Source organism: Mastomys coucha, unplaced genomic scaffold (assembly GCF_008632895.1).
Source record: "Mastomys coucha isolate ucsf_1 unplaced genomic scaffold, UCSF_Mcou_1 pScaffold22, whole genome shotgun sequence".
NCBI classification, from domain to species: Eukaryota; Metazoa; Chordata; class Mammalia; order Rodentia; family Muridae; genus Mastomys; species Mastomys coucha.
Genome location: NW_022196905.1, coordinates 107,858,038 through 107,872,142, shown reverse-complemented (window position 1 = coordinate 107,872,142; position 14,105 = coordinate 107,858,038). Strand labels below are relative to the sequence as shown.

General features: G+C 49.5%; 1 protein-coding gene and 1 long non-coding RNA gene across 7 annotated transcripts in view; one reads left to right on the top strand and one right to left on the bottom strand.

The window, feature by feature from the left end:
* Nucleotides 1-326: 326 nt before the first annotated feature.
* LOC116068233 overlaps nucleotides 327-14,105 on the top strand; it is a 19,673-nt gene continuing 5,894 nt past the window's right edge. The window contains exons 1-3 of one of the 3 annotated variants that reach the window (XR_004109504.1): nucleotides 327-507; nucleotides 5,132-5,313; nucleotides 9,000-9,224. This is a non-coding gene — a long non-coding RNA (uncharacterized LOC116068233). Of the gene's footprint in view, nucleotides 508-5,131; nucleotides 5,314-7,604; nucleotides 8,110-8,724; nucleotides 8,870-8,999; nucleotides 9,225-14,105 lie in introns of those variants that run through there. The other 2 variants (XR_004109506.1, XR_004109505.1) reach the window with 2 other exon arrangements.
* Ankrd13a (ankyrin repeat domain 13A) overlaps nucleotides 9,394-14,105 on the bottom strand; it is a 32,432-nt gene continuing 27,720 nt past the window's right edge. For all 4 annotated transcript variants that reach the window (XM_031337522.1, XM_031337523.1, XM_031337520.1 and 1 more), the window contains exons 13-15: nucleotides 13,606-13,766; nucleotides 11,920-11,987; nucleotides 9,394-11,355 (exon numbers count right to left, since the gene is read on the bottom strand). In XM_031337522.1, coding sequence (XP_031193382.1) covers nucleotides 11,160-11,355; nucleotides 11,920-11,987; nucleotides 13,606-13,766 — 425 coding nt within the window. In that variant the 3' untranslated portion in view covers nucleotides 9,394-11,159. The remainder of the gene's footprint in view (nucleotides 11,356-11,919; nucleotides 11,988-13,605; nucleotides 13,767-14,105) is intronic.

Sequence of the window (14,105 nt, the reverse complement as noted above, 5' to 3'; positions counted from 1 at the left end):
AAAAAAAAAAAAAAAAAAAAAAAAAACCAAAAAACAAAACCAAAAAAAAACCAAAATGGGATTACGGTGTCTGTTTCTTCGGACTGTGTTGACGATTTAAACAAAAATGTATGAATGTATAAAGCAAAGCCTTCCACAGGGAAGGCCGATGCGAGCGCTTGCTGTAGCAGTGGAACCCTCTGCGCGGAAAGACAATTTCTCCCCGGAAGTTGGTCGGGGTGGAGCGTTAAAGGAGGACCACTCTGGATTGGCTGAACCTTGTCCCTCCTGTTTCCGTGGCAACCACGCGAGCCGAGTGGGCTGGCCCCGGAAAGGCAGAGTTTGGGGGCGGGGCTTGCGGCGGAAGCGCGCTCTGTGCGGTGCAGGTTTCAGAGATGCTGCGCGCCGGATGGCTGCGGCTGTTTGCTACGCTCTGCAGCCTTCTGCTGGGGCGGGCGGAGGCCCCGAGTCCTGGGGTGCCGCCGGAGCAGAGCCGGCCCTACGCGGTGCTGCGGGGGCAGAACCTGGGTGAGCGGCGCGGGGTGCGCGTTTGCAGCCAGATCGGGGCGCGGGGAGCTTGTGCGGGGCGCGGGCGGGGCGCGGGACCGACTTCGGGCCGCTGGTCCTCGCGAAGCTGCTTTTCCTGGTGTCAGCCCTGGGCTTGGGAGGCAGCGCTCGCATCTTGTGGGTCGGCGGCACCTGCTGGAGCTAGAAGCTGGAGTCTGGGTTTGTGCGCTCCTGTCTCTCGTTCTGTGGATTCAGGCTAGGCAGCCGGGCTCATCCTACATCCCTCGTCCTTTTAAACTGGCCGGTTCTCAGTGATGGCGTTTGTAATTGACAAGTTTTAGCATTTCCTACATCCCAAGTGTTGTGCTCATCGCTGTTTACTTGAATTCTTTGGGGCCTCGCTGAGGACTAATGAGAAAAGTAGGGCTTTCAACCCTGTTCTGGAGAAAAGGAAAATGAAGGCCAGCGGTAAAATTATGTTACTCAGGGATACTCGGGTAGGAAGTGGTGAATGTCAGTACCTGAATCTGAGGTTTGTGGAGGCTTGAAAGAACTTTTTTGGGAGGGGGGGTCTCTATTACACACACGCCCACACACAAACGAGTGCCTGGCGGTGAAGGGAGCTTAGCTGGGCAGACTTGAGAGAGAATATGTCTGTCCCGCTTCAGTCTCTCTTCCCTCCTCATTAGTGACCACCTGGTGTCATTTGTGGCTTGTCTTTCAGTGTGCTTGGTTCATACCGTGTTTTGGCCACTAACTTGGTACCTATCCAGCATTCCACTGGGTGGTTCTCACGGATTTCCCATTAGAGCTGGGTTTATCACTACTGACATGTTGGATCAAGTGATTCTTCCTTGGGAGGGAAGGCAGGGGTAGGAGTCTCTTTTACCCTCTGGATGATGACATGCCTGCCACTCAGAGTGCTGCCTGTTTTGGTCAGAAGTGAAGTGTTTGAAGGTAATCTATATAGTTAAGCTTAAAGGAATCCTTTTAACTGGGCTTCCACTTGCCCCAGCTTATCGATGCAGAACGTAAGGCTCATTGATGGGAAGTGATCGTAGGGTGGACTAAAATTGTCTCTTAAGGTTCTCTTTAGTACCACCAGTCCAGTTAGTTAACCAGATACGCCAAACAGGAGAGGCAGTATAAGGATGAAGAATAGAGGAGCTTATCTGGCACATATTAATCCAAATGATTCTATGTACCTAACACGTGGTTTTAAGCTTTTCTCTTCTTCCTTTCTTGTTTGGATTTTAAGATGTGCATCCATGTGTGTGTTTGTCCAGGGAGGCTGATAATGGGTGTTAGGGTCCCTGGAGCTGGAGTTAACTCCAGTATGGATCCTGGGCCTTTGTTAAACACAATCTTTGTCTTCCCTGGGCTAAATGCCCTATCTCCAAATAGCCCAGGGCCAACCAAGTGCCTGGTCAAGTTGACAAAAGCCTTGGATTTCCAATTTCCTAAAGCTGGACTTAAAATTCTCTCACTCCATTTAAACCATTTCCTTACATTTTGGAAAAGGCTTTGAAGAATCAAAACTTTCAAGACAGATTCTGAGACTAGAAGGGAACTCTGCTTTTTTTTTTTTCCTTAAAAGATGTATTTATTATTATACATCAGTACATTGTAGCTGTCTTCAGACACGCCAGAAGATAGCATCAGATCTCATTATGGATGGTTGTGAGCCACCATTTGGTTGTTGGGATCTGAACTCGGGACCTTCAGAAGAGCAGTCAGATGGCTCTTAACCTCTGAGCCATTTCTCCAGCCCAGAACTCTGCTTTTTAAATCAAGCAGGAAGAAGCCCAGCACCTGGGAGGCAGAGGCAGGTGGATTTCTGAGTTCGAGGCCAGCCTGGTCTACAGAGTGAGTTCCAGGACAGCCAGGGCTACACAGAGAAACCCCGTCTTGAAAAACCAAACCAAACCAAACAAAACAAGCAGGAGGGATCTGGAGGGTGGTGGTACACACCTTTAATCCCAGCACTCAGGAGGCAGAGGCAGGTGGACCTCTGTGAGTTTAGGCCACCCTGGTCCAGGACAGCCAGGGCTGCACAGAGAAACCAGTCTTGGAAAACAAAAAACAGACAAACCAACCCAGAAACAAGCCTGGAGAGATCCTCCGCAGGTAGTCCTGGCTGCACTTGCAGAGGACCTGGGCTTGGTTCTCAGCATCCATAAAGGTCTGAAAGCAGCATCTGGCCTTTTTGGAGTTGTGGCATGCTCTGTCATATTTTTCTGTCCTTTCTTACCCTCACCAAGAAAAGATGAACTTTTGTGTTTAATGATCAGGCTAAGAGGATGTGACGGGGTAGGGGAGTGGGGCAGGCACAAAGGCTCTGAAATTACTGCCTGGAAAGTAGTTGGGTCTTGGCTTTTCAGGACAGTCACGGTCAGACCTAGTTGAAACCTGGTGTGGGGCTACGTAGTTGGAACTAAGTGTTTATAAATTTGTTTACTGAAGGTCACTGTTTTGAGTGTCACCGAAGATGGCTGCTGCCGAGTAAGGCAAGTGGCTGATTATTTATGTCATCAGGTCCTTAAGACCTGGGCCATGGGGATCAGTAGTCACCTGTAGGCCCCACTTTTCCCGTTAGCACCTTGAATATTTTAGATAGGGACTCTACTCTCAGAAACACAATAGAGGCTGTAGAGATGGCTCAGTGGTTAAAAGCACCAAGGCCCTCTTGGAGAGGACCTGGCTTTGATTTCTGGCACCCACGTGCCAGCTTAAACTTTTGGAAACTGTAGTCCCAGGGAATCTGACCCGCTCTTGAGGCCTCTGCAGGCACCAGGCACCCATGTGTTACAAAGACATACATGCAGGCAAAACACCCACACACATAAAATAAATTTAAACACACACACAGAGCTGGGGCCTGGAGAGACGGCTCAGAGGTTAAGAACACTTCCTCTCTTCCAGAGGTCCAGGGTTTGGTTCCCAGCACTCTCTTTGCTGGCTCACAGGGGTAGTTCCAGGGGCCCGATGTCGTCTTCTGGTCTCTGCAGGAAGTACCTGTACATACATGGCATATACACACACATACATATATAAACATGGCATATACACACTTACCTATTCAAACATGGCATATACACACACTTACAGGACACCTAAATGTTTTAACACACACACACACACACACACACACACACACACACACACACACACGAGCACACTAAGTTGTGCCAGAGATGGCACAGCAGATAAAGACACTTGCCCAGTGACCTGAGTTTAATCAGTCTGACCCCTGTGCATGCACAGACACAGACAAAAAAAAAATTTTTTTTTTCTTTTTGGTTTTTTGAGACAGGGTTTCTCTGTGTAGCCCTGGCTGTCCTGGAACTCACTCTGTAGACCAGGCTAGCCTCGAACTCAGAAATCTGCCTGCCTCTGCCTCCCAAGTGCTGGGATTAAAGGCGTGTGCCACCACTGCCTGGCCCAAAAATAAGTTTTTAAAAGACGTTTTAAAGAAGATTTATTTGTTCATTATATATAAGTACACTGTTGCTGTCCTCAGACACACTAGAAGAGGGCATCAGATCCCATCACAGATGGTTGTGAGCCACCATGTGGCTGCTGGGAATTGAACTCAGGACCTCTGGAAGAGCAGTCAGTGCTCTTAACTGCTGAGACATCTCTCCAGGCCTTGGCTTTTTTGTTTTTTAAAGCAGGTTTGTGAAGTCGTTACTGTTTTGGTGAGAAGGCCCTTCTCAGGATTTACCTAGTGCCTGAACTGGCCTATTTATCCAATCCTCAGGTTTTAAAGATGACGTTGGGCTCTCTGGTTCTGTCATCTTCCATGATGGGATGTTCTTGGAACAGAAGCTAGAGGATCTTTTTTTTTTCCCAATTAATCAGATCAAGTGGTCTTTGCCTGCGGCCTTCAGAAGGCCTTTCTTGATATTTAGTGGGGATTGGGCCTAGAAGATGCCTCAGTAAGAGTGAGTGCTCGGCCTGCAAGCCCAAGGACACAAGTTCTAGTCCCTGACACCCACATGCAAAGCTGCACATGATAAAGAACTGGCTGCTGCTCAGCCAGCCCAGACGAGAACAGCAAGCTTCAGGTCCCATGGGAGACCCTCTCTGAAGGCATCAAGTCATGGAGCAAACAATTTGTGTTTGCTCTGCACACATGTGTACAGGAGTGTACACCTGTGCACCCATGCCTGCACCATGCACATACACAACATACAAAAATAATTTGGTAAGCAGCCAGTTCCTTTGTTGTCTGAAAGGCCCTGCATACATTGGTTTTCCACGATGCTCATCTGCTTGCTGGACTTGTTCTGGTCTCAAGGCCCTCCCTTTGCTGAGCCCTGGGACTACCCTGGCCTCCTGAGTTGTCTCTCAGGAGAAGCTCAGTGTGCACGTTACCTCAGGTGCCTCCTCCCCTCCTGCCTGCTGCTGCCCACCCTCTCCTGTCACGTTGCGGTTCTTCCCCAAGCACAGGCTGTCTGAAGGATGCTCACATTTACTTTCCCATATCTGTGGGGTGACTTGAGTGAGTGCCTGTTCATGTTTACGTCCTGGCACCCTGTGTAGTAAGTACCCTTGGAATGAATAGCAGTTGGAAAAAGCTCTCTTAATGGATAGATCATAGGTTCCATGAACCTCCACGAGGTAACCTGTTTTCCCTTTGCAGTGTTGATGGGAACCATCTTTAGCATCCTGCTGGTGACCGTCCTCCTCATGGCATTCTGTGTCTACAAGCCCATTCGTCGACGGTGACGGCCACACAGGGAAGTCATGCTCCAGGTTTCTGGGACAGAAGCCGTGTTGCATGCAGACCCTGGACACGGTGGAATCAGAACTTCTGGGCAGGCGGTAAATGCTACAGGGTTAGGAAAGCATCCAGCGGGGGTTGTTTCCCTCATGTCAGTTATTGGCTACTGATTCGGAGTCTCTTTCTTTTTGCTTGGCTGTGCTGGTTAAAAGTAAAGCCCAAAGCTCCAAGGTTCCTTATAAAGACCACCTCGACATTGCAAAGTGTCCAGAAGAACCACTCCGAGGACTAATCACTAATGCTTGGGAGAAAGACTTTAAGAGAAAGACTTAACATATAGACCTCCCCTGCTTTCTGTCATAGTGTATTAACCACACGTGGGGGCCAGCAAGATGATTCAGCAGGTACAGGCATTTGATACCAAGGCCAGTTTTGATTCCTGGATGGAACTTGGTGGAGAGAGAGAACCGCCCCATGGGTTGTTCTCCGACCTCCATACAGTAATAAGTAAATAGAAAAACACACACCACATCTCACTCCACTGAGTCGCCCTCTAATACCCTGGCTGCAAAACATTGCTGATTTGGGGAGCTTAGTCATCATTCCTTGCTGTGTTGGCCCTGAGCCAGTCAGTGTTGCATCCTAGGTCTGTGATCATGTGCCCCTCCCCCACCCTTGGCCTGGAAGGTTCTGGGTGGCTCAGACATATAGATGTCCTCCTGGTGACAGATGGCAACCTGAGACTTAGTCTCCCTTTTATCCCTAGGTGTAGAGGGTTCAGCCATGTGTCCCCCATGCAAGCTGCTGTGTTTACAAGACTGTTTGCTTTTCAAGTGCTGCTACTGAATTAATTTCCCCTGTTGGTACTTTCTATTGCTATAGAGGTTATCAGTATTTATTTTAATTTTGCTATAAAGATATTGTTATGCTTTATTGTGTATTCCCCTCAAACACAACCCTGATGTTTTTGTGTTTTCACTTAACAGCCTGCACTAATGTGAATACCACCCAACTGTGGGGTCATGTCTGGAGCCTTGTAACCCTGAGCCATTAAATGTCAGTTAAATTGAAGAGAAATCCCATCTGCTGTTCTGCGCCTCATTATGTTCCCAAGTGTTTGCAACGCAGGGATGGAGCTAGAGATGTCTCAGTGGTTAGAGCATATGTTGCTTTTGTAGAGAACTCAGGTTTGGTACCCAGCACTCACATGGTGGCTCATAACTACCAATGGCTCCAGTTCCAGAGGATCTGATACCTGCTTCTGACATCTGGTGGGCACTATGCCTTCCTGTGGTGCTCTGACATCCACAAAGGCACACACTCATTTACATCAAAAACTTTAAAAAAAACTTTAATGCAGGTGTGCATGTGTGTGTGCGTGAGAGAGAACGAATGAATGAATGAGTGAATGAATGACTATCTGGCCTGATTTGTTTAAGGAAGACCTAAGTAGCGGTTTAAAATAGCACATTAAATAGTAGAGCTGAGCCCCAGTCAGCTGGGACAGAGCAGGCCTGCAGTTTTGTCCCAAGGCCAGCTGTAAGAACTTAACTTTTGCCATGCTCATTTCCTTATCAGCAGTAACACTGGTGCTCTGACGGCAGTGGTGTAAAATACTGACATGTAGGAGACATGGCCAAAGGCCATCTTCCCCAGCAGGACATGGCAGCCCGCTTTGCAACCAACCTGTTGTGATTTGCTACTGTAATACTTGTTGCCATTTTAAAGACTTTAAGAGGAAACACTAAAGCCTTACCAAGCCTTGTCACTTGTTCATTGCTTGGTAAACCAGACAGCCAGCTGCTATAGACATGGATGGGAGTCCCAGGGGTACTTGGCTGAAGTTTTCCAGGCTCTTGTGTCCCATAGCAAAGAGTTAGATCAGAAACACATGGTTAGAAATAGGAATCGTGGGGCTGGAGAGATGGCTCCGTAATTAAGAGCATGTATTGCTCTTCCAGAGGACCTGGGTTTATTGTCCCAGCACCTATATCAGACAGCTCAAGAATACAGCTCCAGGAGGCCCTGGCCTGAGGGCACCAGCTTTCATGTGTACACCCTTCCTCCTCGAACACACACGATTAAAAGTAAATATTAAAAAAAAAAAAAAAGTTGCAGTGTTGGACAGTGAAAGGCGTCTGTGTTCTTGGTTGAGCAAGGCTTACTCCAGAGACACAGTAGAAAATTCTACAAGGGACCGAATAGTGAGCTACACACTCCCCCCGCCCCCCGCCCCCCTTCTCCCCCCCACACATATTAGCTTACAGACACTAAGAGCCCTCACTCCAGTATCCTATGCTGTCTATCCCGTAGACAATGCCCTAGCTCCCAGCATTCTGGCAGGATTCTACCCCCGCCCCCCACAGTCACCTGACCACAGCAGGTATGCCCCGCCCCTGGGAACAGAAAGTAGTCCAGCCCACTACAAAAGGGGCTGCGTGAGCCCTCCTCTCTCTCTCTCAACCTCTCACTCTTCTCGTCTTTACTCTCACCTCTTGCTCCCTTTCTCCCCTTCCCCCTACCCCCACCCCCTGGGCCTCCAATTTATTCTCAGCTCTTCCCCGTGTACTGCGATGCCCAGGACCTAGAACCTACCTGACCTCCTTGGCCTCCGTGAGGCCCATGGACCACGAGACTGGTTCCCTCTCCACCCCTGAGGACTGGGATAGAGGCTTCCCACAGCCAGATGCTCACCCAGAGTGGAGACCGCGCGCAGCAGCCTCCCACGTCTGCCCGGCCAATGTACAGTGTCTCCTGAGCTCCAGCTCTCCCAGGGTACCCAGCAGTCTTTGGTGCACAAGAGTTGGAGCAGAGATTGGGCCTCCCTATCTCCAGGAGCGGCTGACGCCTGTCCTGGAATAGTACAGTAGGGTCCTGTACCAGTCTCCCGAGCTCTGGTAGGATGAGGGTTACCCTCCCAACAACCTCCTTTATTTTGCCATCGCCTAGCGGTGCTCAACATTACAGGGCTGGAGAGTTGGCTCGGTAGTTAAGAGCACTGGCTGCTCTTCAGAGGTCCTGAGTTCAATTCCCACCACCCACATGGTGGCTTACAACCATCTGTAATGGGATCTGATGCCCTCTTATGGTGTGTCTGAAGACAGCTACAGTGTGCTTATATATACATAAAATAAATGAAAAAAAAGTTGCCAGGCCTGGTGATGCATACCTTTAATCCTAGCACTCCTAAGGCAGAAGTAGGTGAGTCTCTGAAGAGTTCCTGGCCAACCAGGGCTACAGATAGCTTTACTAAAGGGAACTCCGGTGCAAGGCAAGCCGCTTAGGCAAACCATCCCCAGACATTACCTGTGTAGCCAGCAAACGCCTGACCAGTCTGTCACACTTGAGTGCTGTGGCACTGCTTGAGGTCTGAGGACTGGGAGCGTGACTTAGTTTCTAGCCGGACTCAATCCTAAACCCATACCTCTTTCTAGACTGAGTCTATGCAGTACTTAACCGTCCCACGGTCACCTAAAGTTTCTGTAGTCCAGTCCATGTCTGTGCTATCATAGGAGGTGAGGTGAGGTGCCTGAGTTCATGCTGCTGCCTGCATGGTCTGGTCACTATTCAAAGCCAGCTTTCCCTTCCTTCCTGCTACACTTCCTGCCACGGCTGGGATACTTGGGAGCCTGGACTCAGTGCCAGCCGTATGTCCAGGTAGAACTTCTCAGTTGCAGCTAGCCAGGGCACCGGAGACTTGGTGCCCCGTTAAGTAATCTGTTGATTGTACCCCTACGCCTTCAAAGGGGGTGTTCTTCATGAGCCTCTTGCTCTTCCTGTCTCCTAGAACACCAACGCCCACTAGTGGAACCCTGACATCACCTGTTACCCAGCTACCTGTGTCCTTTTAAGGCCCCCATTTTCACCTGAATGTGTTAAAAGCAGCTACCCCACCCCCCAGCACTCTAGCTTCAAGAAGGGAGTCTACTTTGTCAGGGGTGCTGAAGATGGCCTGGCCTGCTTTCTCTTCTCAAAGGCACCACACTTCAGGATGCGCACGAAGAAGATCCAGGTAGCCCAATACTTTGTTTATTTCCATCTGGGGTGAGCTGTGGAAGGCAGGTTGGGGGAGGGGTGTGCTGCTCTGCGAACAGGAAGCTTGAGCAGGAAGTGTGAACAGGAAGTGTGTATTCTGGCGACACAGTGACTGGAGGACACGCTGGAAGAGACAGGACTCGGGCTGTCAACACTGAGCACCCTTTATGGAAGCGGATTTATTTGTGTTTTTAGAAAGAACATGGGAAAGGCTGCAACAGGTTGCTGCAATGCTGAGTCCCGTTTTAAGTGACTTCTGGGGACACAGTCACAGACTTCAGGAAAGCAGAGCAATGGAATGCAGACGTAGGAGTTGCCTAAGATGATCCCCCTTACTGAGTACGCACAGCGCGGCTGCAGCCACTCCCAGAAGTGTCTTTGCTCCTGGCGGATGTCAAGTGAACAGACCACCAACCTGTGTACGGAACCAATGTGCCCACGCTGGCCTTGTGTGCGGGAAAGGGATTTGGGTCGGACCATGGAAAAAAAAAGGCAGATGGCTATGAGGAATTAAACTCACAATTCTTTGTGTCTCAGAACATTTTACTGGCAACACTGACTGTATCAAACAGACATTCCTGGGAATGGTGGACTCTCTTCCTATCCCCAAAGAAGCACAACAGGAAACAGACACAGAACAGAGGAAGATACTGTTTGCCACGGGATCAGCATAGCCTTGTGGGGGTGAATGCCTGCGCCAGGTGAGAGGTGCAAGGTGCCCTTGGCTGTATTCCCCAGGGGTTGGTCTGTTATGCAACAGGTATTTACAGAAGGGTTAGACAAAATAGTTAACTACTAAAGGTATCCAAAAGAGGCCTGAGAAAGTCTGGTTAAAATGCATAACCTTGTATTGCTACTGATGGGAGGAGTCAGTTTTATATCTTTTAAAAATAATAAAAAGATTCTGTTAAAAAATATATTTTTTCCAGAAAGATGTTGATTTGAACTCTAAAAAGCAGTGTGGAGTCATCATTTTTCCCTTTTGGATGAAAAGCCTCTACTCTATGGTAGCTCCCATTCTGGCTTCAAGGCCGTCCTGTCCTATGATGCCAGGCCATGCAGCTGCTTCTCCCCAGGCTGGAAATCCTATGTGGGAGCAGGCACGGAACACTGGCTAGGCTCTTCCAGCGGTTTGGCCAGCTTGCCGGCTCTGGGGACCCAGCCATGGCCCCCAGCTGCTCCTCCAAGGACAGGGTTAGCTAGCTGCCTTTGGTTTAGCCTGGAGGATGCTGCTCCCAAAGGAACTGCCTTTACAGATTCAAATCAGGTCCTCAGTGTGTGGAGCGAGGTGGCTTAAAACTGTTAGTCATTTTTAAGGCTAAGGCAACATCCGTGGTCATTTGTATATCTTAATTTGATGTAAATAGCCATAATCTAAAATAGATCCTGTACATATCATATCCTCTTGGCTGGGGGTAAAAGGCATGGAAGGAGGTGGAGACGGGGCGGCACAATGGCAACGCTGCAGGAGCCCTACAGGAAGGGAAATAAAGAGGTCAGCATAACCCGTTTCTTTGGTGAACAGGAAGGAACTTCTCCAGCTCTTACCCACTCTACAAAGGCTGCTGCTCTCCTGTGGAAAAGCACCCTGACTCCGCAGTAGCTTGTCACTTCTAAGATGCATCTACTAGCCTGCAGGCTCAGCGTCTCTGTCTAAAGCTGGTAGTAAAAATGTGACCTGCCAGGCAGGACAGTGAATGGAAGGTGAAGATGCTCTCCTCCCTCGTGAAGATGGGGCTCTGCCGATGCCCGCCAGCTTCTCCACTCTGGGGAGTCCCTGGTCCTGCACCTCTATATAAGGAAAGGGCGGCTGCTATCTGCAGGAAGTGGAGGCCCTCTGCCATAGGGTCTGCCTCACTGGCACAGCACGTGCAGCCCAGAGCCTCTGCTCTGCAGCCCTGGACGGCAATGTCTATTTCTCAGTGAGAGACAGCTGTAAGACTTGCTGGAGTTCCGCTTCCTCCTCCTGGAGCCTTAGTTCCTGCTCCGCCAGTTCTTTGGCAGACAGCTCCATGGCCAGCTGCAGGTCGCTATCAAATCGGCTGGACTCGCTGAGGCCACCTGGGCACCGGCCCTCCATGTTGGTTAGGAGACTCTCCTGGATGGCCCTAGGGTGGAAAGTGGGAGCATCATTTCTATTCTGGAGGCGGTGGCAGCAGCTCCATCTTGCCTCCTGAGGTGGAGCTGCTGGGACTCTGTGACCCAGCATCACCCAGTATAAGGCTATGAATGGAACTTGGTCTGTTTGAAAGCAAAGCTGAGGTTTTTGACCTACGGTGCTCACAGATGCCTACCAGACAGGAAAGGGGAGGAATGACCGGTTTCCCCAAAGGGGATTTCCAGCCATTTCCATCTCTCTTTTCTGCCATCTTTAACACTAACTGTCCTTGCCCAGACAGACCTGCAGTCACACAGTCACAGGAGACCAGGCCAATCAGAAAACATTTACCTGACTCTTTGCCATGAGCATCCCTCACCTGTGCTCCAGCCAGCACTCAATGCCCCTTGATCAGTTCAGAGCTGGTTTAATGTGGGATCATAATGAAAGAAGCCAGGAAAGCTGACTCTTAAAACCTCCTGCTGAGCACAAGCCACGCAGATGCCCCTGTATCAAGAGCCCGTGACAACTTAGGTGTGACAAGAACTGAAGCGTGAGAAGCCCCATCCATTACCTCTCATACTGGGCTTCATAGCTGTGTGTGTGGCTGACCCCTCCATTGGAAGCTGGTCCTGAAAGATCCTGGCAAAAACAAACGATGGGTATAAACACCCCATAGAAGAAAGAGCTGCCAAAATGACAAGGAAGTGAACGTAGTGAGAACAAGACTCAGTGTTTACACTTTGCTGCTGACGATGACTGTTAGGCTATACACTTTTCTAAGTAGATACAGGGCATCTGCCATTACCCGGATTCAAGGCCACCACCTCCTCAGACTTTACATAGTTCCAGTCTAGTAAGAACCAGTAGCCTCGGGCAACATTCAAACAATCAAGACAGGACATGCTTTCAAGACAAACTAAGAGGATATAGTTGCTATCTGTTGCCCTAGACTCTGGCTATTGCCCTCAAAGCTTACAGTTACCATGGTTTTCATAGCTATCTGAAGAGCAAGCAGAAGCTCGTTTGTACTTAGAGGAAAGAAGCACTGACAGCTTGTGAGGGGCTGGATCTTCTCTGGGAACTTCCCAAGAGCAGGTAGCCTGGCTGCCAAAAAGTAGATGCCACCCTACAATGAGGGCTGGAAAGATGGCTCAGTGGTTAAGAGTACTGGCTGCTTTTCCAGAGCCCAGGTTTGGTTCCCAGCAACCACGTGGCAGCTCACGACCATCTCTAACTCCAGCTCAGAGAGTCTGATACTCTTCTGGCCTCCTCAGGCACCAGGCACAGACATATATGCATTTGCTTTAATTAATGAAAAAAAGGATGAATCTGGAATGGGTCTGTGATGGCAGTGGGCAAGTAAGGAAAGGCATGGGGCTTGAATTGCTCAAGCGAGCCCCAGAAAGCCTTGGCCCAAGGACACTGTGCTCACAGCTCAGAGGTTCCAGCACAGCAGGAGCTATTTCACCCAAGAACCCCCAGCATATTCTGCCAATTCCTGCTGGAAGGACTGTGGGAAGAAAGAAGAAACCAATGACCAAAAGATGGACAACAAAAACCTAGGACATACGGCCAATGCAGACCACATGACCCTGCTTTAGAGGAAAAGGCAGTGCTGACACTCTGGGGTTTCCTTTTTCTCTGTCCCCATGCTGATGCTGACCTCTGTCCAAGTTAGGAGCAGCCGACAGCAGAGATCTCACACTAGGAATGGATGAGCAACAGTCCTGCAATAGCCCCTGAAACCATGGGGGCGGGGGGTGCGCCACAGCAGCAGCAGATGGGGATGGTCTGCAATTCCCAGGCTGCTTCAAGCAGTTAGGGTCCAGAGCAATGAGGCTTAAACCCCTAATGCTCTTGCCCTAGCTCTGATTTTGCTTGATAAGCAGGCAGAGTTTAAGGAGACCCCTTAAAATGGGGAAACCTCAAGCCTAGGCTACCACTCTCTCACACCACTGACTAAGTCCGGCATAAGATGACTGCTCTGCAAATCAAGATCCACAGCACTTAACAAATGTACATGCCAGAGCTACAAGACTGTAAACCACACCTGGAGAACAAACGGCACAACAGCTACACTGGTAAACTTGACGGAAGTCTATCTGAAGACACCGTACAAACGATGCCAACAGGGGCGATGGAGCTGGGTCTCTTACATAGCGAGCTTTATGAAATGACCAGCACAAAACACTGTGAACATTTCCCCGGGGGTGGGGGTGGGAATTAGGTATCAGCCCCACCCCGGCTGACATCCCACCTGGCTCCTGCTAGACTCCAGCAGGCTCTGCTGGATGGCAAACTGCATGATCTCATAGTCCTCGTCTTGCAGGTGCACGTTTCTGCCATTGTCTTGAACGTGATAGGACTCAGGGATTTCAAATACAGACTGATCAACCTCGAAGTTCGTGGCCTCGGAAACTGAAATACAAAGGTCCAGGGTCAACATTCATTCCAATCCATTCAGACAAGTTGCTTCTTTGAGGGTTGTTTGTTGTTGTTGTTGTTCTGGTTTTTTGTTTTTTTTGGGTTTTTTTGAAGACAGTGTTTGTGTAACCCAGGCTGGCCTAAAATTCAAAGCATAGCCCAGGCTGGCTCAGACTCATAATTCTCCTACCTCTATCTACAGTGTCTTACTGTATTACTTACGCAAAGCCCCTCCTGCCCTGCATCCCCACAATGAGGCGGGCATAAGCAGCTGTACACAGCCTGAAAACATTTCAAATTAAAAAGAATGAGACCATAACAAAGAACCCAAGA